Below are 23,346 nucleotides of genomic sequence, written 5' to 3'. Positions count from 1 at the left end.
GGCAGCAATTGGTAAGTAATCTCCCTGTCCTTATCTTGACCCACAAGCCTTTCATCGTATTTTTCTCCCCCAGTCCTGTTGATGGAGGGGAGTGATAGAGCGGCTTGGTGGGTACCTGGCAGCCAGCCAAGGTCAATCTGCCTCAGACAGGTAAAGCAAAGAGAGGAAGCATAGGAGAGCAGTGATGTTATGGCCTGAAGTACCAGAGATGTCCTGTCCCCCTTGTCCCATGCCATGTAAAACAACGGGGGCACAGAGATCACTAAACAGCCCAGTTCCTTGTGTGGTGTAGAAGAGAAGGAAGAGATTTGGTGTGGCTGAAGGGCAGGGGCATCCAGCACTTCATGCTTGAGGCTGCATGGCATGCGGTGAGGGGAAGCAGTCACGTGAGGCTCCATCCACATAATGGTTCTGCATGAGATAAAAGAAAGGAAGGATTTTCATGGACAACTTGGAAGGTGGAGTAGCAGCTATGGGCCATCCCAAGGGCTGTTCCCTTCTTTAGCCCTCTTCCCATTCTGCAAAGCAAATCGTCTTTTGGAACTCAACACCACCCCCTGTGACCCCAGCGCAGCCCCAACCATAGCAAGAGGAACACTCTTCCTCAAGAGGTCATGTGGCTGCTGACCCCTGAGGGCTTCCTGCCTTTCTGGATGTTTGTGGGCAGAGGCACAGCAGGGCAAGGCCTGATCGTCACAGGCAGCAGAGCAGCCAGGGATGACTTCCTCAGCTCCATGAGAGAGTGCCCCAGAGAGGATCCACTGCAGGGCGTGGACCCTCTCATTCCTCTGTGGATGGAGAAGAGTCTCCTTGTGCTCTCACCTCCCCCATCCACCCCACAGCAACATCCTTCTGCTTTGGCTGCTTGGCGAGTGTCCACAGGGGGAAGGACCACAGGGAGGCAAGGCTTGAATGCAGCAGAGCTTTAATGAGTCAAAAGAGGGCAACGAGTTCACTCCAAGTGGAGGACAGAAGTGCAGGGAGTGCTGGGGACAGCCGAGAGTCTGGAGTCCTTGGCCATGGGGAAGTTCCTGCATCATGCCTGCCCCGTGGAGGGAGAGGAGACAGATGGTCCCTACCAGGTTGGTGTTGGGGAGACGGTGTGGGCAAGGGGATAGGCAGCCACAAAGAAAAGGGAAAGGCAGGCAAAACCATTCAGGTATACTGAAAACAGCATCCAAAAGACGGATCCTCTGCCCAGCACCATGTTCTGAGTTCCTCAAGGTGTCACCCTGGGGCTTTTGCAGCATCTTTATCTGGAGATGGGGCACCTCCTGCCTAGTAGCGTCTGGAAATGCCAGAGAGGTCACAGCACCCAGAGTTGATTGGCACTCCATCACAGCTGAGGATCCTGCCAACAGCAGCGGAGGTGGAGGAGCCCACAACGGTGTTCTGCGGGAAGGAGCTGAGGATGGGGCCGGGCAGGGTCACCACCACAGGAGAGGGCTCAATGACGACAATGGAGTTCTGGCACTGCCTGACACAGGGCTCGTTGCAGCTGTTGGCCAGCGGGGTCGGGCCACAGGGCTGGCATGGCAGGCACTGGTTGTAGCAGGACATGTCGTGGGGCTGAAGGTGCACCTGGGAGAGAAGCAGGGGGGAAGTAGAGCACAAGGGTGACTGAGGAGCAGCCTGGTTACCCTGTCACAGAGGAGCCAAGGCCCATAATGAGTGGGGAGCTGGAGGCTTGGCCAGAAGACACGCAGTCTTCATTGCCCTACAAGGAACTGCCTGACCCAGGGAGGCTCTCTCCTAATTCGTAAACCAAAACACCCCTCGACCATGTCCCAGCCTCTCTCTAAGCAGTCCTTCTCCCTGCTTCCCCCTCTCAGGACAAGAAGATCCAAACCCCAGCACAGGCCAGAGCCAGTATCAACAGAGAGGTCCATCGAGGAGAGATCTCACTTTGGAAGAGAAGGAGAAGGGCCTTCAGACTCACCTGGTTCCCAAGGAGAAGGAGGCAAGAGGAGTGGATGAGAGAGCAGGGACTTGGGCTGACTTTTATACCTGCCCTTCATTGCTGCAGGACCAGAGGCAGAGGTAACAATTTTCTGACAAGCTCATCTTCAATGCAAACCTTTGCAGCTAATGATATGGGCTGTGCTTTGGTTTCCTGCACTGCTGCCTTTTCATTTCTAGTTTTGTTCCATGCCCATTCCCCAAAGAAGGCTTCTTCTGAGCAGCGGGATGAAACGCCCAGGATTTCTCAGGCAGGAATGCAGGAGTGCAGGCAGAAGACACAGCTCAAGCGCTGGACAGGTTCAGAGCAGGCAAGTGACATTAGCCTGGCTCACCCTGTTGGGGCTGTTTGAAGTGTCATTCTCAGGAAGGAGCTCCAGCAATGCTCAGCTGGACATCATGGGCTCCTGTGCATGAGGACATGCCATGTCCTGGTCTTTCCTTCCCTCCTCAGCTCACCCTCATGGTCTATTCTTATGGCCTCCCCAGGTGTGTGCGTTGTGCTCCTAGGTTTTGACCCCCTCCTGCCTAACACTGCCCAGTCCCCAGGGGTCCTCAGCAGGGTCCATGGTTCATGGTGTTCTTGTGTGTGTTCTTGTCTTGTGTGTACTTGCAAGCAACCAGGTTTGTGTGGATGCACATGGGAGTATATGTATGTGTCCAATCCCAAGCTGGTGTGCATGAGCCTCTGTATGTGTGTCCTTGTGTGTCCCTCATCATGAGGGAATATGCTGCTCATGGCAGGGACACACTCCAATGCTCTCTCCAGGAGCACCACAGAGCAGCAGGTTCCCAGGGTCAGGAGGAGCCTGAGTGCAGCTGAGTGGTGATGGCACCAGACTGCTAGAGAACTGTCCAGGGAAGAGGCACTGAAATGCAGCCACTGTCTCCTGAGACCTCCTTTCCCTGCCCTCCAAAGCGCATGCTCCGCTGCTGCTGATTCAGGCCCCAACAAGGATGGTTTCACACTAGTTTTGATCTACAGTTTAATTCAGTGGAAACAATAATGGGAATACCTCAGCATGGCTGGCAGTCCTCCCTGCCTGCCTCTCCACACCAGGACACAGCGGCTCTTCCCAGCGCTAGAGAGCTCAAAAGGATGGGGATTGCTTTCTGGGGAAGCAGAAAGGATGAGGAATCCTGCTGACCTTGCGCTGGCCATCCCTGAGTGGATGTGCTTCCAGTGCAGGGTCAGTGGTGTCTGGGGCGGTGCACGACCCCTCTAGGTCCATGTCAAGGCCAAATGTACTTGTGCAGTTCCTCGGCCTGGTGCTCTGTCAGGCAGGGACTGAGACCTTGGATCAAACAGGTACTGAATGAAAGGAACACGCATCCTGATATCCCTGTGCTGTGAGTGGAAGGAGAGACCCCGTGGCCTGCACAGGAAAGGCAAAGAACTGGTGACTGCTTTGGACTTCAGCCCACAAGGACCTTCCTGCCCCACATTGGAATCTCAGTCTGAGAGCCCAGCAACTGCCCCTGGGATGGAAGGGGCATTGGACTCGAGACCGTGTCCCCCAAAGACAGCTGCTGTCCCACAGGGGTGTCCATAACAGACCGTCTTTCTGACAAGGGCTGTACACAGTGTGTAAATTTTCTGAGCCCATCTCCCTGTCTGAATGTCTGTCAGCCTGAGGCCAGGACCAGCTGAGGGAGAAACCACCCTAGTCAGTCATGCATGCTGGCAGCTGGCTTCCTAGGAAGCAGATCCGTAGAAAAGGACGTGGGGTTTTAGGAGAGACCCAGCTGAACATGAGACAGCAGTGTGCCTTTGCAGCAAACAGGACCAAGTGCATCCTGAGCTGTGTCAGTCAAAGTGTTGCCACCCGGTCCAGGAAGGTGACCCTGCCCCTCTGGCCCTTGAGAGACCACAGCTGGAGTAGTGCATCCAGGTTGGGGGTCCCTGGTACAAGAAGGATATTGACATACTGAAGGGAGCCCGGCAAAGGCCACCAAGTCGATTACGGGGGCTGACAAAGATGACGTGCAAGGAGAGGCTGAGAGACGTCAGCCTGCTCCTCTTGGAGAAGAGTTGTCTCAGGGGAGACCTTGCTTTCTACAACTACTTGCTGAGAGGAGACAGAGAAGAGGGACCTGGTCTCTGGAAGTACCCAGGGGATAGAACATGGGGAGATTAAGCAACAGGCTACAAACACTAATGAGAAAAGGAACGTCTTTCGCAGGGAGGTTGAGCAATCTCCATCCTGGGAGGTGTTCAAGGCTGGACTGAGTGTGACCTTGAGCCACCAGATCTAACGCGAACTGTTCCAAGCCAGAGCTGATCCGTATGAGCTCTGCAGGTCCCTTCCGACCTGCGTTCTGACTCAGTGATTCCCCCTCTCCCCTGCCCTGAACCCTGCGCTGCCGTGGGCACATGTGTCCTCACAGCCCCTTGGCCACAGCACAACCTTTAGGCACTGTGCCGGGAGTGCAGAGAGGCAGCTGAAGGGAGGGAGGCCGAGAGCCTCCTCCCTGCCATCCGCAGGAAACCAGCGGCTGCTGCCGGCAGCCCCTGAGCTCGGAGACAGCTCTGGGAAGCTGGTCCAACTCCTGGGTCAGGGCCCTGCTGCTGTGCCGGGCTGCTTCTTGCTGGGGAGGTGTCCTTGCTGGAGGAGCGGGAGAGGGCATTTCCCAGGAGACCAAGTGGTGCCCGTGCAGAGCCCCTGCGCCCTCGCAGCCCGGGCGAGACCCCGAGCGGCGCCGGCGCAGGGCTCAGCCCCGGGGCGGAGCTGGCGGAGGCGGCGGAGAGGAGGCGCCGCGGCCGGAGCAGAGAGCCGGGGCTGGCGGGGGGCGGCGGAGCGGCGGGATGCGGCGGTGCCGGGGCGCGGCGCTGGCGGCGCTGGCCGCGGTGCTCCTGGGTGCGCGGGGCTGGCGGGGATGGACGGGGGCGGGGAGCCCAGCGCCAAGCCTTCCCTCTCCTTCTCCAGCGTGTCTTTCCCCCTGCCTGCCTCTCTGCCATCCCTCGTCCCCCTTCCAAACCCTCCGAGTCCTCGCTTCCTCTTCTCCCTATTTTGCCATCACCTCTGGTGGTCCAAGCCTGCTTGCATGTACGCCTGCCTTTCCAGGCACCGGCTCTTTCACCCGTGCATTTCGCAGCTCTTACTGCCCTGACTGTAGCCCTCTGCCCTTCACTGTAACAACCCACCTCCCCGTCTACTCTTCCTCTTCCCATCCATCCATCCATCCATTCATCCACCGCCCCAGCTTTAGACCATGCATCAAGCATCCTTAAGCCCTCTTCCTACCCCGAGACCCCTCTCTCATCTCTCCCTTTCCTTCATGTCTGTAGGCACAGGTTTGCTTTCCTGCACCACACCGTTATTGCAGACATCCTCTCGTCCCCCGTGCATTCAGCGTTTATTCTTCTTCTGAATTCAACCCTTCATCCTCCGCTGCAACACACCCAACTCTCCTGTCTCCTCTCCCTCTCCCCATCCATCCCTGCACCCGACTTTCATTCTAACTCTGCATGCACCAATTTCACATTCCCTCCCAGACTTCTGCCCTTGCTCCACACACCTGCCCCAGGACCGCTCTCCATCCCTGTTGATGGGCACACGTCGCCACCTGTTCCAGTGCAGCTCTGTCTCACTGCCACTGTTTCTGACTGTTTCTCTGGGAAAAGAGCCACCAGAGCTGAGCGATCTTTGGTGATCTTTGGTCTTTCCTTCTCCTTTCTCGGCAGTGGCTGTGATCAGAGCCCAGGTGCAGCAAGAGGCGTCGGCGGAGACCACCGAGGGCACCGGCATCAGCATCAACTGCTCACACCCCAACATACAGATCACCGAGTATATCCACTGGTACCGTCAGCTCCCGGGCCGAAGCCCCGCATTCCTCGGAGGCACTCTTAAAGACTCCAAAGAGCTGTCGGACCCACCGGGGCGGCTGTCGGTGGCAGCAGACCGCCGGTCCAGCGCCCTGTGGCTCGCCCGGCCCCGGCGCGGGGACGAGGCCGTGTATTACTGCGTCCTGAGAGACACGGGGAGAGGAGCCGGGGCTGCGGCCGGTCACGAACCGCCGCGGGCGGGGCCGGGCCTGCGGGGCGTGGGGACAGCCCCGGGCGGTCCCGCCAGGGGGCGCTGCTGCTCCGCCCGCCGGCACTGCCTCGCCACGCCCGGCCCCTGCCGGCGACGGGGCCTGGGGCGCATCCCGTGCCGCCAGGCACTGTCATCAGCATCAGCACTGCCTCCGGCATCAAGCATCGCCATTGCAATCGGCATCCAGCTTCTTATAGAATCATAGAATCATTTAGGTTGGAAAAGACCTTCAAGCTCATCGAGTCCAACCATTAACCATGCCCACTAAACCATGTCCTGAAGTACCCTGTCCACTTGCTTTTTGAATGTCTCCAGGGATGGTGACTCAACCACTTCCCTGGGCAGCACATTCTTCTGAGCTTCTCCATTGTTTCCCACCACGGGATCTGTTCAATGTCCATGCTCCCAGGCTGCAGAAGCGGAGAGGAAAACCTGGTTTCTGCAATGGCAGAGGCCCCTGTCCTCAACCGGCAAAGGACGCCTTCTCCAGGCATTCCTTGGATGGGCTTCCAACAGGCCAGGTTGCATGCTTGCCTCAGTGGTGGTGTCTGGGAGGCCAGGGCAGCACAAGCAGCTGTGCCCTTGTAGGAAATCAGACCAACTGCACTCTGAGATGTCTTTTTAAAAGGGTAGCCAGCCAGGGAAGTGATCCTGCTCCTCTGTCACTCATGAGACCATGCCTGGGGTCTTTTTATTTCTCACTCTTTTGTGACCCTGAAAATTCTCAAGTACTGAAACGCACTGTTCACAGCTATTTTACAGGCTCTGGCCTTGGAAATTTTCCAGGCATGACAGGCACAGCCCTGAGCAGCCTGATCTAATGAGACCTGCTCTGAGCAGGGACTTGGAGTGGGTGACCTGCAGAGGACCTGTCCAACCTAAATTGTGCCATGGTAAGAGTAAAAATAGTGTGGCTACAAGGCTTTGTTAAAGGTTACAAGGAAGGAGAGGTTAGATGCAGACCCTACTTGTTTTGAGGAAACCGAGAACGGCAGGGTTATGGTCAAGTGAAAGGACTGTTTATTTGCATTTGAGTGAGGGGTTTTTTTTCCCCAACAAGCTTTTCAGGAGCTGATTTATGAGATTTATGAGATGGGATGGGTAGTGTGGCAGGAAATGTCGTTTGTTGGTTCCTGAGATATCTTCTCCTGAAGAGAGGGAGAAATTCCACAGTGCCTGGAGGGGCTGAGTGGGACAGTTGGTGTCTGCAGGGTTTGGGGTTGTTGACCATTGTGTTTGTGAGAGCTGCAGCCTTGGGGTGTGCTGAGAGGAGCTTGGGGCACCCTACAGGAGCCAGGAGAGGCCAACTTGACCATGGTCTTGAGGTTGGTGAAACAGGAGGCGCAAGGCATCAAGGAAAGAGAGACTCCCAAGATGTTGCACAGGAGGATGTGCCATTGAGCTTGGTCACCAGGTGCATGTCTGTTGCGGAGGATCCACAGGGGAAATCACGGACAGACCAATGTGATCAAGTGAAGTCCATTTATTACAACTTTTAACACAGTTATATACCTTATGCGCTTGTGCACGCGCCTTATACAATACTCTAATTGGTACAATACCCCGGTTCACATGACACTATCTTATCCTCTATTGGCTGTGCAAGCTTCTTCACGAGGTGTTCAGCAGTTACTTATCTCATTCTTTGGCATCCTGGAGCTGTTTGTCAGGCTCTTCTTATCTTCCTTTTTTCCAGCGTACAAGGACACAGCATCCTTGTCTGCTCCAGCACTTTGTAAACTTATGCTTCGTTCCCACCTAACAGCTGGATTGCTCACATGCCCTCGCCCAGCCAAGAAATGTTCAACAATTCCCCCTTTTCTTTTTGAGCAATCTAGGCTTGCTTAATAACTTGGGATGCCATTTTTTCTTAACAAGCTGAACAAGGTAAAAGTATTACAATAGCTAAAGTCACAATAACTACAACAATGCCCATAATTCTTTGAGCCAACCCGTTACCCCTAATGACCCAGACCATGAGGACTATGAGGAAGATGAACCATTCATACATTCTTGTGCCATCTTGCTCCGCGAACTTAGACCAGCAATCCGTAGGTGCCAGCTTTCCGTGGGTGTCCCCACAAAGGCAACAATGGCCTCACCGTACACCAGCCCGATGCTCTTCAAAAAATCCTGGTATTTTTACATTTGCAGAGGAACGGGTTTTAGCACACGTGGCCAGCGGGTGCCAAAAGTCCTCTTCGGTTGCAATCTATGACGCATGTGCTCGCTGGCCAGGTGCGCTGCATGAGTCATAGCCATCTTGTCTATTGGTTCATGGGCTTTACGATACAGTTGCGATGCACAGAGAATCTTGACCTGTTATGTTAGCCAAGGTGACCTATACATTAGTTTTCGGCTGAGGCAGTATTCATATTGCCACACCATCTATGATGCTCCAGACGATGATGGTCGTGCAAATCAAACAGGAGTCTGTCGTGGGCCTGTATCTGTGGAAACACAATCAACCTCATTCCCAGGTTAATCATGGAAATAGACCTTACCCCTAATTTTGGCTTTAACTTTTACATTTACCCCACACTGTCTTCCCGGAATCACACTATGTTTAATCAAATTATGCTTAACACACTTTTTACCTAAAGCAAGTTCTATATACAATAAGACACGCTGTTCTAAGTCCTCTCCAAGTGATAAATCCTTATAATGCCCTAACCAAAACCCCTCTCTGAAGGACTCAATGTCCGCTAGTCCTCTAAAGTGTAATGCTCTATTAGTCAGAATCTGTTGGATCAGTGGCTCCAGCACCCGCCGGTGCCGTGCCAGTTGCCATTGGGACAATTCCGGGTCCAGCATCAGTGCGAAGCCATGACTTGACCCACTTAGCCGGGATCTCCCAGTAAGTTTTACTTCTGCTGATCCGCACCACTTCCCGGATTCTGGGTCCTTATACATTACCATGATTCCTGTACTTTGTTGCGTCCTTTCCGCCTGTAAAAGAACATGATGCACTACCATTGGTGGGTCTTTGTGATCACCTGTCAATCTAAGATAATTTAGCACAAATAAGGCTTTGGCCAATCGTTCCTCTGGGAGTAAGCCCTGGGTTCCCCCCTTTTGTTTTTTGCATCATGTTCTTCAGGGTCTGGTTGGCCCGTTTGACAATAGCCTGTCCTGTGGGAAGATGTGGAATACCCGTACCATGGTGAATTCCCCACAAATTACACAATCGAGCAAATCGTGTAGAACCTTAGGCTGGGCCGTTGTCCGTCTTAATTTCTTTAGGCACACCCAGCACTGCAAAAGAAGCATGAAGATGTCATTCAATATGTAAGGCCTTTTCTCCAGTTCGTGCCGTGGCCCACATGGCAGCAGGATAGGTATCAATACACACGTGCACAGAACGCTTTGCACCAAACCACGTGACATGGGTGACATCCATTTGCCACAACTGCAATAGCAAAAGACCTCGTGGGTTAACCCCACAGCCCAAGCCCAGCCCTTCCTTTTGACAATCGGGGCATGCTTTAACGATACCTTGGGCATCAGTGAGTGGTAAGTCAAATTACTTTGCTAGCATCCTAGCGGGTTGGTGCAAGAACGCATGTGATTGCCGCGCTTTGTTGAAAACGATTCCCTGGAGGAGGCTCCCATGCCGCTGCAACCAATTGGTCAGCTCTGTCATTTCCCGTTTCTCATCTGCACAGTGTGCTCATACCCAAGAGTTCTACCAGAGGGGCCATATCGTCATTAGTGATACCGCAAAGATTCCGCACCCACTGGATATCTCCCACAAGCTTCTGGACATCATGTGCCATTGAAATTTCTCATGTTATTTGAACCTTCTGAGGTTTAACATTGCCAGCATCTATGTGCCAGCCCAAATACTTCCAAGGTGCTGCCTTTTGCACCTTTTCAGGAGCGATTATTACTCCACGATGGCTTAAGATGTCCTGCAATTGAGTTAAAATCTCATCCTGTGGCAAGTTCCTTCCCGCTATCAAAATGTCATCCATATAATGATAAATAATTGACTGAGGAAACTGCTTTCTTACAGGCTCTAATGCCCAGGCCACATACACCTGACACATCGTGGGGGAATTGCGCATTCATTGCGGTAACACAACCCAATGGTATCTCTTATAGGGCTCTGCCTTGTTAATCGATGGTGCCGAAAAGGCAAACCATTCAGCGTCATCTGGGTGCAAGGGAATGGTGAAAAACCAATCTTTTAGATCTATAATTAACAAATCCCATTCTTCTGGAAGCATAACTGGAGACGGCAAACCTGGCTGCAGGGCTCCCATACTGTGCATCACCGCATTCACAGCTCTGAGATAACAGTCTCCATTTCCCACTTTTCTTGGGAATGGTATTCCATGGACTAGTAGAAGGAACAACATGTCCCGCTCTCAATTGGTCCTCAACTAACTCTTGTATTTTCAGCAGCTTTTCAGAATTTAGCAGCTACTGATCAATCCAAACAGGCTCATCTGTTTTCCAGCTAATTTTCAGGATTGGCTGCCCCTCAGTGACCGCTCCTAAAAAGGATGGGTCACTAACATTGCCTTCATTTGGCTCAATAAATCATGTCCTATGAGGCTGAACAATTCAATTGGGGTAGTCATGACATACAGACGCGTCGTAACGTGTTCACCGTCGGGGTACACAAATGTAATTGGTAGCTGACTTATTAAAGTGCCTTGTGTGCCCCCTATCCCTGCAATGCCAAAATTTGGATTGATCACTGGCCATGATGGAGACCAAATGCGTTGTGAAGTAATTGTAACATCAGCTCCTGTATCGAATGTCATTGGTTTGTTGACGACAACTCCGTCAGGCCCTTTCAATTGCACGACATTTTCTGGTTTACCTTTTGTTATGTCCATGGCAAAGTATACCTGCGGTTTCCCTGTGGAGCCGAATCCACCATCTCCATGTTGTACTTCACCTAGGTTTGGAACACACGACCTGAATGGAACTAATTGTGCTATTCTGGTACCTTTAGGAATAGAAACAGGAGGGATTAAAACATGAATCATAATTTTCACAGTCCCACAATAATCTGCATCAATAAGACCTGGGACTACCAGAATTCCTTTTAGAGCTGTTGAAGATCGCCCCATTAAAAATGCACTAAGTCCAAACCCCAATGGTCCCTTTATGTTGAATGTGTACTGCGGTTTCCACATCCACTCTGGAGCTTCCTGCAGTGGTGGATGTGGTGGTTGCAAGGCTGCCTGAGGGCTGGCAGCCCAAGCCCCTTGCATTCGTGTCGTTGCGTGAGGGGCCTTCACGGTCGGTGTAAAGTTTCCCTTCTTCCTATATTCTTGGTGGTATGGTTATCTTTCTTACACTTGTTGCAGCACTTACTGTTAGCAGTAACTGTACATTTGCTCCTAATGTGACCACGTTTTCCACAGTTAAAACACTTGACCAAGGGTGTCTTACTGGCCTTGTGCTTCTTTGTAGCTTCTTGTAGAGCTGTGGCAGCATAGGCTACTTTCTGTGAGTCCACTGATCGATCCATGTATTCTACCATATCAACGATGTCTGCATTTTTCGGCAAATTACACAATGCTTTGCATGTCCTTTCAGTAGCATTTTCAAAAGCGAGTATTTTGAACATGTTTTCTTTCATGCCCTCGTTCATGTCAGGGTGGCCATAGACTGCCCTATGCAGTCTATGTGCAAAAGGTTCGTTATACTCCTGTTTCACCTGGGTAAAAGCATGGCTGCGCATATTGTCTGGTATGGTAAGAAAAGCCCGATACGCTAAGATCTGTGATAGATGATGAACCTCAGTGATACATTGTAACTGAGCGTTCCCTGATGCAAAGGGTCCAGTACCCATCAGCATCTGCGTGGTTACTCCCCATAAGGGATCTGTTTGTTGTCGTGGTGTTGCTTGTTCCCTATCCCAGAACGTCTCCCACTGACGGAAAAACACTAACATTTGGGCGGGTGTCAAAACCAACTGTGCTAGCTGTTTAATATCTTGAGGTATCAGCGTATCAGCAGAAAAAATGAATTGCAGTATTTGGTGAGTTAACACAGAGTTGATTCCGTACTGACTCACAGCATTCCTTAGTTTCTCAATGACCTTCCAGTCAAACGCCTCCCATTTTTTCTGCCCATTTGATGCAATAACTGGGAATGCTTGGAGCATAGTCCCTTCTATAATGGCATCTTTTATTACACCCCTCCAATGTCTCTGCCTTTCTTCTGCAGCGCAGAAGAAGCGGCTCCGCGTCTATCGCGGGCGCGGTTGGTTTCACCGTGTCTAGTCCCGAGAGGCGGGATGGATTAACGGGCGGTGGTGGGGGCGCGGACGGTTCTGCCCGGGGGCCGGCCGCGGCCGCGGCTGGCGGCGGCCACTCCATGGCCGGCTGACACGCACCGCTGCAAACGGGCGGAGGGGGGGGCGGAGAGGGAGAGGAGGAGAGAGGGGGCGGGAGGGGAGTGGAGGGGGGGGCGGGGAGAAGGGGGCGGGAGGGGGCCGGGGAGGGGGCGGGAGGGGAGGGGCCGAGGGAGGGGGCGGAGGGGGTGGCGAGAAGGGGGGGGAAGGGAGCGGGACTGGTATACGGCCAGAATCTTCATTCTCTTGCCTTCTCGGTTCATCCTTTCGGGAGGGTGAACGTTTCTCCCTCACTTCTGGCTCTCCCGACCGTACTGTCATTTTTTGTAATTGGTGCACCACCTCCCTTAGGAGCTCTTCCGACCGTACTGTCAGTTTTTGTAATTGGTTCACCACCTCCCTTAGCTCTTCCATCGCACTACCCGAGGGAGATGGTTCCCTCACCCCCGCAATCTGTTTATCCGCATTAGTCACCCCCGAGTCTGTCGGGTTCGGATCTGTTGGGCGACAGTCGGCCCCCTCTAATTCCCCTGTTTCTTGTGGAGTAACAGACGGGGGAATTTTTTAGGTGCCAATGGCCTGGCTGCGTATAGGCAAAGGCTGCGTCTGTGCAGGCTTCTCAGCGTTAACAGAAATGGATGTCGGGGGCGGGGGGGGAGTTAGTTGTGTAGAGAATGTCCCCCCAACTCCAGCGGGGTAGGCTGACGCGGCAGCTGTGGAGGCAGCAGAGGGGGTCACGGCCGCGCGGGCAGCAGCGGCTACCTCCCGGTCCGCCCTCATTGTCTCCAGCATGTCTTGAATTACTTTCCCGAGCGCTGCGTATTTTTTCATCTCCTTTACCTTACCCCCTTGCAGTTAGTAGCGTCCCACAGCGCCTTGCCTATATTATCCCAGTTCACTTCTTCAAATGCGACATTTACATTCGGGATAAGTTCTCTCTCCCAGGCCCATAAAAGTAACCCTTTTAACACAGAATTATTGAATTTCAGTCCTCTCTCAGAGAGAAAATTATGAAGGAGCTTTAGAACTGCTTCCTGCCTTTTGTCCAACCCCATCTCCTTCTCTGACCTCTCACCTAATCAGGGCAAGATTCAAGCTTCCGCGCGTCTCCTCGTTTTCCCAGCTCAGGGTGAGATTCAAACTTACGCATGTCCCAGCTCAGCTGAAGCTCATGCCATCCTGCCGAGGCAGCAGAAACACTCTCGGCCGGCTCCTCCGCTCCCTCGTCAGTTCAGCTGCACCAGAAATTCCCATAGAGACGATAAAGTGCTGATCAGAGGGTCCCTGTTCGGGCGCCAAATGTTGCGGAGGATCTACAGGGGAAATAATGCACAGACCAATGTGATTAAGTGAAGTCCATTTACTACAATTTTTAACACAGTTATATACCTTATGTGCTTGTGCACACGCCTTATACAATGCTCTAATTGGTACAATACCACGGTTCACGCAACGCTATCTTATCCTCTATTGCCTGTGCAACCTTCTTCACGAGGTGTCCAGCAGTTACTTCTCCCATTCTTCAGCATCCAGGGATTGTTTCTCAGGCTCTTCTTATCTTCCTTTTTCCCAGTGTACAAGCGTCCTTGTCTGCTCCAGCACTTTGTAAACTTATGCTTCGTTCCCACCTAATGGCTGGATTGCTCACATGCCCTCGCCCAGCCAAGAACTCCTCAACACATGTCTATCCCCCCTTAACTCCTCACCTTGGGAAGGCAAAGGTGGTGTCTGCAGGAGCAACACATTTCACTGCTGCAGGAGGGAGGACCACAGCATGGGCAATTCAAGCATGCTAAGGAGAAGCATTTTGTCTTCCCTGTTTCATTCTTTGTTGCCCTTGCCGAGTCATTTCCGGCAGGTGTGCTCTCTCAGGGCTCTTGGTGGGGACGTGTGGCTTTTCTGAGTCTCTCTCACACATGCAGGAGGATTGGTCTCAGCATGCACCTCGGGTATCTCATCCTCGCTGCTTTCCTGAGGCAACCACTAGCTAAGCACTGGCTTTGACTGGAGGCTTGATTCCTCTTCCCCCCAGGAGACCCTCACCCCCTCAACAGTTCTCTGCAGGGAGCTGCTCTTGAAGTAAGGGCAGATGTTGGGAAACATCAGATGACACGGGTGGTTTTGCACCTGCTTTCTCAAGATGCAGTTACCCATGGGAAAGAAAAATGAGACCAAGAAGAAGCCTCTCTTCTCTTGATCATCTTAGACCCCTGCCCTTCCTTTCCTCTTGCCAACCATCCGCCTCTCTTTGCCTTTCTCTGCTGATCTGTCTGGGCCCAGCGTTTCACAGACATATGATTGCAGAAACTCTTTTCTGTCTCAGCAGAACCTATTTTCTGAAGCACAGGACTTTTGAAAGGTGATGCAGGGACATGAAAGCTCTCTCATCCCACTCTCGTTCTTAGGGTGTCCCAGGATCTCTCCTGGCTGGCACATGTCATGCAGCATGCCCTGGCTATCCATTCCTCCTGTGGGATTGCAGGGCTTCCTTTTCCCTCCCCTCCCTTAACCTTAGAGCCTTTTGAGAGCACAGGGAATGGGGAGCAGGATGAAACTTCTCACAGGAGTTCCCACGTCCCTCACCCTGCTGGAGGTGTCCTGAAGCCAGCACAGGAAGGCCAGGCACTACAGGCTCTTCCCTGCAGCCTCCAGGCAGTAGCAGAGTGAGAATGGAAGACCTGGGTGAAAGCACAGCTCTCTCTGGGGGTATCTCTGTGGGAGGTTATTGGCATTACAGCGCTCTGGGATCCACGCTGAGCTGAGGTCTCAGATCTCCTGCCCAATGACACTCACCACCTTGCTGTTCCCACCCATAGGAGTCTTGCTGCAGAGCAAGACACAGGGAGCTTTCTCCTCTGGCACTTTGCATCCCCTCTTGTTTTGCATCTTGGAGCCTTTCCCTGCACAGCTGCTGACCCTTGTTTTCTTCCAGGCACCATGGGGCAGACCACTGTCACCCAGCAAGAAGGACAAGTCACAGTCAAGGAGAGAGACACCTTCGAGACCACCTGCACCTACCAGGTCACTAACTTTTATGGATTGCTCTGGTACCAGCAGAGGAAAGGCCAAGCCCCACAGCTTATCTCAAATCAGGCAGCAGCTGGCCCCAGGCAGAGTGGCCGTCTCACCACCTTCCTGAATACCACGGGGAAAAACAGCCTTCTCTGTCTGGAGGAAGTCGAGGTCTCTGACGCTGCCTTGTACCTCTGTGCTGTGCAAGACACCCTGGTGCAGGAAGCTTCCTTGGCTGTGCAATAAGCCAGGGGAGAGAGGGCATTGGTTTGTGTGAGGCTGAGCTTGGGGGAAGGGGCCCTCAGATCTTCCCTGGCAGTGTTGCTTGCCCTGTACACCCAGAGCTCTGCAGGTCAAAATCCTCTTACAGGAGAGGACAGTGTCAGTGGCGTGAGAGAAAGAAGAAAGTGGTGGATGAGTCTCCGGTTCCCTCGTTTTCACCGTGGGTTATGTGGTTATTCTGCCCGTGGCTTTGGAGAAGTGATGGGCAATGTAGGAGGTTGGGACCGCTTGTGCAATGGTTCCCTGCTGCTCTTCACTTTCTGGTTTTGTCTCCTGCACATTGCTTCTTCATGCATTCCTGCAAGCCTGTTGCTTAGAGTACCTGCTCCAGGATGTGTCCCTCAGAGGTCAGAGTTCAAAGTAAGATGAAAAATGTAAATAGCGTGCCACAGAACAACGCTCCTTCCAGGAATTACATGATTACAACAGTTTTGGAAAATACTCAGAACTACTCTGTGGCTCCTCCAGTTGCTGCATGCCTACGTGCTGTGATCCAGAGGACCTGCTGTCCCCCAGTGCACTCTGCCGGTCCTTGGAGGCCTCCTCATGCCCTGCCTCGTGGGCTTTCCCCAGCCCTGCCTCGTTTCTTCTGCAGTGGGACCAGGCTGTACAACTCTGTACAAGAGCACAATGGGGGAAGAGACCCCCAGGCAGAGGTGGGCAACAGGCCATGCAAGGAGAAGAGCCAGCTTTGAGGAAAGCTGCTTCATGCTTGGCAGAAGGCAAGGCACTACAGAGCAGCCATGGGGGTTTGGGCACTGGCTGCTGTCCTTGGGCTCGCTGCCTGGTGGGAGCTGGGGCTGTGTGAGAAGCATGAGGACCCTGGTGTGTGGCCTGGCCAGGCTGATTTCAACATCAGCTGTTGACCTCCCAGAGCCTCCAGCACCACCGGGCTCCTCACTGGGCGATAGCAGTGGTTGGGCTCCCCATCTGCAGGACCTGCTCTGAGGCCAAGGGGCCATACCTGAGCAGAGATGCCAGAATGCAGGGCCTGATCTCCACTGGCTGTGGAGGAGCTGAGTATGTCTTCCTCACCTTCAAAAGGCAGTGACTGCAAGGGACCCATTGCCCTGTCTCCCACCCTCCCCTTCCTCTGGAAATGATGAAAAGTTCACTTGCGTCCTCACCTTCTCCCCCCACAACCAAAGGCAATGCCTTTTGTCCTTGGCACCGCCAGACAATGTCCACCAAGAAAAGGATTACATGGAGGCAGAGGCTGTGATGCAGAAAACTTTATTAACTCTGAAGAGGGAAGGGAGTTCAGTTCTAGAGAAGGTTGCTAGTGCAGGGAGAGCAATAGCAGCTGCTGAAAGTCTGCGCCCATTGCCCATGGTGGAGATCCTGCAGGACATCCGTTTGCTTGCACCGCAGAGAGAGCTGGGTCAGCAGATGCCACAGGTTGGGTCTGGGGATCTTACGGCCCAGAAGAACAAAAGAAGACAAGAAAGAGATCGGAGGTAGCGGAAGGCAGGGGATTTAGACTTTGGCCATGTTTTCAGAGGGTCACCACTGCCCTCCTTTGGAAGGGCAGCACTGGATGTTCAGCCTCTCTGAAATGAATGGCCAGGAGCTCCGTCCTCACTTCAGCATCAGCTGCTAGTTTTGGGGTGGACCGAGTCCAGGCTGTCAGCAGGGTCTTTAGCAGGGGGGACACCTTCTGCCACAGTAGCGGCTGGTGATGCAGGAGCGGTCACAGCACCCGGAGTTGATGGGCACCCCGTCACAGCTGAGGATGCTGCCAACAGCAGCAGAGGTGGAGGAGCCCACAACGGTGTTCTGCGGGAAGGAGCTGAGGATGGGCCCAGGCAGGGTCACCACCACGGGAGAGGGCTGGATGACAACGGTGGAGTTCTGGCACTGCCTGACACAGGGCTCATTGCAGCTGTTGGCCAGTGGAGTCGGTCCACAGGGCTGGCAGGGCTGGCACTGGTTGTAGCAGGACATAGCTCAGGTAGGTCCAGAAGTTTACCTGGGAGGGAGGGCAGAGAGGAATCACAGCACAGGTACATGCGAGATGCCGTCTGCCATGAGTCCATCAGCAAAGTCAAAGGCACTTGCTGACCTGGGAGGTAGAAGCTGGGCAGTGAGGCCAAAGGGATTCTCAGCCTTATCCAGACACTGTACTGCAGAGTGCCACCAGGCCCAAAGGAGCTGCTGACTACCTCTTAAAAGAAGAGCCTCCTCAGCCATGTCCCAGACACTCTCCGAGTGAGACCCTCACCTTTCTTCCCCCTCCCATGACAAGCAGCACCATGACCCAGCATAGGGTTGAGGAGCATGCATCTGCAGGAGCAGAAAGTAACATGAGGAAAGGCCTTCAGACTCACCTGGTTCCCAAGGAGAAGGACGTGGGAGAGGTGGATGAGACAGCAAGGAGCTGGGCTGGCTTTTATGGTGGCCCTGACCTGCCCCAGGCCCAGAGGGAGCTTCTATGGAAGTGATATTTTTCTAAGGTGCTCATGAAGAACGGAAAACATCCCAGCTAATGACATGGGCTGGGTGGTTGTTTTCCCGGATGACACCTTTTCATTTCCTGGCTTATGCCGTACCCATTCCCTCATGGAGGCTTCTTCTGAGGGCTGGGATTGAGAGGCCCCAGGATTTGCAGGACAGGAATGCAACGTTGCTGGCAGAAGACTCAGTTCAGGTGCCGGATGGGTGCAGTGCAGTCAAATGATGTTGGCCTGGGGCACGCTGGTGGGGTTGCCTGTGGCCACGTTGACAGCAATGGCCCAGCTGCTCCCAGCCCTGCAATTCTTGGCTGGTCACCCAAGGGCTTCCCTGTGTGAGGACATGCCGTGATTTTCTTTTTCCCTCCTTCCCAACTTGCTCCAATGTTCACTTGTGGTCAGCTTCCCAGGCAGTTGGGCTGCACTGCTGGGTTTCAATCCTCTTCCTCCTAAACCTGCCCTCTGGAGAAATTTGTTGACCTCTTTTGGCATCTTACTGTCAGGGGATTACAAGGATCACAAGGGCCCTTAATGCAAACTGGTTTTCTGAGCATGCTGGGCCACTGAACACATCTTGCACAAGGGTAGAAGATGACCACCTGGAAGGAACTTCTCGGTTGCTGCAGCCCCCCCCCAGGGCAAGAGACGGTTGAACACAATGAGGTTGTTTCCCTGCAGAGGCTGCCTGCTGCACTCCCAGGTCCTGAAGGAGCATTTGAGAGTCCATTTTGGTCCCCACTCAGAAATGCAGCAGGAGTTGAAGGAAGCAGAAGTTTGCCCCATGGCTTCCATGGAGCATGTCAGGCACTCACCCTAACCCTAACCCTCTGGGTGATCTTCTAAAATAGTTGTTTAACCTTAAACAAGAGCTGAACCACATTCAGGATCATGCTAGTTCCTAGCAATAGGACCTTACTGGTCTCAATATCCCAGGGGTTTTCAAATTTTTCCAAAATTTCCAAACGCCATTGTAACTAGACTGGGGAAGAAAGGTGTCTCACCCATAGATTGGCTCTCTGAGGAGGAAGGGTGAATGGTGTAGGTATTAATAGCTTCCCACAGATGGCTCCCAAAGTATAGAGGTGACGACAATGCTAAGTGCAAACACCGGATTAGTCCCACAACCGATAATTTTATCATAGCATAAGCCAGTATTACACAATACATCAAAGCGAAAACCTTAATCTACCGCCCACAGATGATAAGCAGCAGCACAGGGACTACATACAGCAAGTGAGGTGATGCATAACAGAACTTTAAAAACAAGTGCCACAACTCTAAGAACTCATAAATCAACATAGTGACCAGTGCCTATTAGACCAATGTAATAAATGCTTGTAACAAATTCATTTTAACAAGCGCTGGTTAGGGTTGTCGTTATCTCAACCCTTCAAGCCCCACGTTAGGCACCAAAAGGACTGTTGTGGCTTAACCTCAGCCAGCAACTAAGCACCAACTAGCCACTCACTCACTTCCCCCCCACCCCAGTGGGATGGGGGAGGAAATCGGGAAAAGAAGTAAAACTCATGGGTTGAGATAAGAACAGTTTAATAGAACAGAAAGGAAGAAACTAATAATGATAATGGTAACACTAATAAAATGACAATAGAAATACTAAAAAGGATTGGAATATGCAAGTGATGCACAATGCAATTGCTCACCACCCGCCAACAGATGGCCTGTTAGTCCCTGAGCAGCGATCCCCCTGCCTCCACTCCCCCCAGTTTATATACTAGACGTGATGACCCATGGTACAGAATATCCCATTGGCCAGTTTGGGTCAGCTGCCCTGGCTGTGTCCTGTGCCAATTTCTTGTGCCCCTCCAGCTTTCTCTCTGGCTGGGCATCAGAAGCTGAAAAATCCTTGACTTTAGTCTAAACATTACTTAGCAACAACTGAAAACATCAGTGGGTTATCAACATTCTTCTCACACCAAACTCAAAAACATAGCACTGTACCAGCTACTAGGAAGACAATTATCTATCCCAGCTGAAACCAGGACACAGGGCCTGTAGTGACAGCAGGGGTAATGGTGTTAAAGTGAAAAAGGATAGATTTAGATTGGACATAAGGAAGACATCTTTTTTTATTAGGGTGGTGAGACTCTGGAACAGGTTGCCCAGAGACATTGTGGACGCCCCATCCTTGGAATTTTTCAAGGTCAGGTTGGACAGGACTTTGAGCAACATGAAAACTGAGCAGAGCGCAGTAGTGATGGAACCAGAACTGACTCCAGTGTGCAACAATCCAACGGTGCACACCACCCTCCTGCTGCATCCAATGTCACCTGCTCGTCACACCACACTGAAGCCCAATCCTGCTCTGCCAACTAAGAGGCCTGTATGCCGTCCCTTCTGCCCAGAAGACTGGCATGACAGATGGAGACCAGAGTTGGGAACTAAATGAACTCAATGAACTTTTTATGAACATGACCCATAAACTAAAGGAATGATATCTCTCTGTGTGTATACACATACATCTCTCTCTCTCTCTCTCTCATAGGATGGAAAAAGTGGTGACGATTGACCAGGATGTAACTGAAGGTATGGGAACTAAGCATGATGTCAACGGTATAGAATAAGGGGTGGATACCGTCCTGGTTTCAGCTGGGATAGAGTTAATTGTCTTCCTAGTAGCTGGTACAGTGCTATGTTTTTGAGTTCAGTGTGAGAACTCTCCTTCCCAACAGAGGAAAATAACTCCTGCTTCTCCAGAAGAAAACAAGACAGGAGTGGAAAAGTCCCTGGAGACTCCTAAGGGCTACTTGTTGCTTAGGAAGTGCCTGATAATGTGCATGCACGGCATTGGAAGAATGCACAAGTTCTTCTAGGTTAAGTAGGGCAGCACAAGCATTTTTCTTCTTGGGAAAACCAGGGAAGTTTTGTATACAAAGGAGATGTCATTAAGGGGTCCAGTCTGTTTGATTTAGTCCAATGTGTCCTTCAGTCTTGTGGCCCATCTAGCCTGAGAACACCTAGAGACTGGAATGTTTTTATGGAAACCTATGATGAATGCCCCATCTTCTGTCATGGGACAACAACCAGGTTCTCTGGGGACAACTAAAAGTAACCGAGGAGGGCTGAGAAGCACTACACACAGCACCCTATACAGTTTACTGTTGAAACTAAAATATTCATAGAATCATGGAATCATAGCATGGTTTAGGTTGGAAGGGACCTTTAAAAGGTAATCTAGTCCAACCCCTTCTGCCACGGAGGGGTTTGTATTCACAAAATCTTCAAACTTCTTTGTCTGTTAGCGTCCACTTAAAAAACATCGGGTGAGGTGGGACAGGCTGGGCTGGGCTGAGCTTAAAGAGCACACACTCAGCCTTGCAATTGGGTTGTAAGTTTTATTTACAGAATACATTTATGATAATTGCTGCAAGCAGTGCTGGTCTGGGTCTTCTAAAACATACTTTGAGTAGCTGTGGTCATGAGGAAAGATCTATCTTCATATTTTTCAAAACACATCAGCGTCTGATCATTTTGTACTAGATTGTTGGAATACAGTTTTAAAATCTGTTTAAAAGGTAATCTGTTGTTACAGTGATGTAGAAAAAAGACACTGTGATAGCCATACGTGTCCTGGGTTTGGCTGGAACAGAGTTAATTTTCGCAAGAAGCTGGGAGGGGACACAGCAAGGATAGGTGGCCCGAATTAGCCAAGAGGATATTTGGTACCGTATGATGTCATGCTCAGTATATAACTGGGGGAGTTGGCCGGAGGGAGGGGGGATTCTGGGCTCAGGAACAGACAGGGCATGGGGTTCCAGGTGGTGAGCAATTGCATTGTGCATCACTTGCTGCGTATATTCTTCTATTAGTATTATTGTTTATATTATTTCTTCTCTCCTTGTGTTGTCCTATTAAACTGTCCTTATCTCAGCCCACAAGGTTTTTATCTTTTTCTTCCGAACCTCCTCTGCATCCCACCAGGGGGGAGGAGTGAGCAAGTAGCCATGTGATGCTTAGTTGCTGGCTGTGCCTAAACCACAACAGCAGTCCATGGAGAGGTAGACTGCAGTTGCTTCCTCTGCAAAGCACTATCCATAGCATTGTGTTTTAAAAAGGCCACGATGCCTTCAGGAAAGAGAGCACTCTTTCCTGAAGGAAAGGAGTACGCACATGAGTCAAAAAACTCTGTGTAGTTCTGATGTGCCAAGAGAAGTGCTAGCCGGTGCTCTCCAGGCTGGTTATGGGGATGTGTATTCACCACCACGCTCACGGGTCTTGGATAAACATGGGCCCGAGGGAGACAATTGCTTGGGTAAACACCTAGAAATGTTTCCCTGGTGTAGGGGTTTGCTGAGAATAAACAAGAGCTTGGTCCACCTCAGACTTCTGTCTGAGACAGGAGATAATTCTACCCCAAAGCATCTACCCATTATTGCTCTAATTTAGGCAAGAGTTGTGTAGGACGTCTCAGTCCCAGGGTCAGAGCTGGTGCTGGGGCTCAGACCAAGGCCAGACTCAAGAGAGGACAAGGTGAAGGCTCCAGCCAGTGACTGCCATGGAGTATCTAGGAGCATGGCCAGGCCAGGAGGATAGCAGTAGCCCAAGCCAGACATAGGCACAGATAGGGCAGAGCTGGGGCAGGCCTGTGCTAGGCCAGAGCTCTCATAGGGACCGTGGGCCAGGAACCGAGCCAGAGCTGGGACCCATGGTTACACTGGGCCTAGGTAGGCTTGGTCCTGATGCTCATTGTCCCTGTGTTACCACCTGACTCAGCACTGCCTCCCACAGAACCCAGCCTGGGGAGACCTGCCCCCAGTCCTCACCCCACGTAGGAATCACTCTGTCCCCTATGCTGGTCCTGTGGTGGTGGTGGTGTGTGAGGTCTGTGTTAGGTCAAACCCCCACACCACAGGGTCCCAGGGTCTGCAGATGTGGGAAGGCCTTGGCCTGTGTGTAGGGAGCAGTGGTGTTGCACAGAACACAAGTGCCACTTCAGCCTCAGGGCTCTGGGAATGCTGAAGGAACTTGGTACCTGGGGGAAGGCACTCCAATGTGTGCCCTGCGGTTGGGCGGGTGCATGCCCTGTGCCATTGAGGGACAGGTCATAGATCCTGCTGAGTGTAGAATAAAATCCAACTGTCACTGCCATGTCTATGAGGAGCTGGAAGTATCTCCTCTCACATGGCACCTTTCTGGACCAGGGTTGGGTTGTGGCACTTGTGAGGCTGTAGAGTTCCTGGGCCTGAAGAAAGCTGCTCCTTGCTGGGGGAACACAAGGCACCAAAGAGCATCCGTGTGTGGTTGGCCACCAGTCACTGTCTTGGGCCTGCCT

General features: G+C 52.2%; 3 protein-coding genes across 4 annotated transcripts in view; 1 reads left to right on the top strand and 2 right to left on the bottom strand.

The window, feature by feature from the left end:
* LOC126038465 (uncharacterized) overlaps positions 1 to 23,346 on the top strand; it is a gene marked incomplete at its 5' end in the record, with an annotated part of 96,185 nt that overhangs the window by 51,485 nt on the left and 21,354 nt on the right.
* Positions 1 to 23,346, bottom strand: part of LOC126038926 (feather keratin Cos1-1/Cos1-3/Cos2-1) — a 92,423-nt gene that overhangs the window by 62,244 nt on the left and 6,833 nt on the right. Inside the window, exon 1 of one of the 2 annotated variants that reach the window (XM_049801383.1) lies at positions 1,940 to 1,981. The exons of the other annotated variant lie outside the window; for it this stretch is intronic. The gene's annotated coding sequence lies outside the window, so the exon portion shown is untranslated. Of the gene's footprint in view, positions 1 to 1,939; positions 1,982 to 23,346 lie in introns of those variants that run through there. 2 annotated transcript variants of the gene reach the window in all.
* LOC126038954 (feather keratin Cos2-3-like) lies at positions 1,279 to 5,520 on the bottom strand. Its single transcript, XM_049801414.1, has 2 exons — positions 5,479 to 5,520; positions 1,279 to 1,581 (listed from the first exon to the last, which is right to left on the bottom strand). The coding sequence occupies exon 2, from the start codon at positions 1,558 to 1,560 to the stop codon at positions 1,279 to 1,281; it is 282 nt and encodes a 93-aa protein (XP_049657371.1). The 5' UTR covers positions 1,561 to 1,581; positions 5,479 to 5,520.

The sequence above is a fragment of the Accipiter gentilis genome, chromosome 5 (genome assembly GCF_929443795.1).
Source record: "Accipiter gentilis chromosome 5, bAccGen1.1, whole genome shotgun sequence".
NCBI lineage: Eukaryota > Metazoa > Chordata > Aves > Accipitriformes > Accipitridae > Astur > Astur gentilis.
Note: the sequence above shows the minus strand (reverse complement) of the source record. Positions and strands in the feature narration are given on the sequence as shown.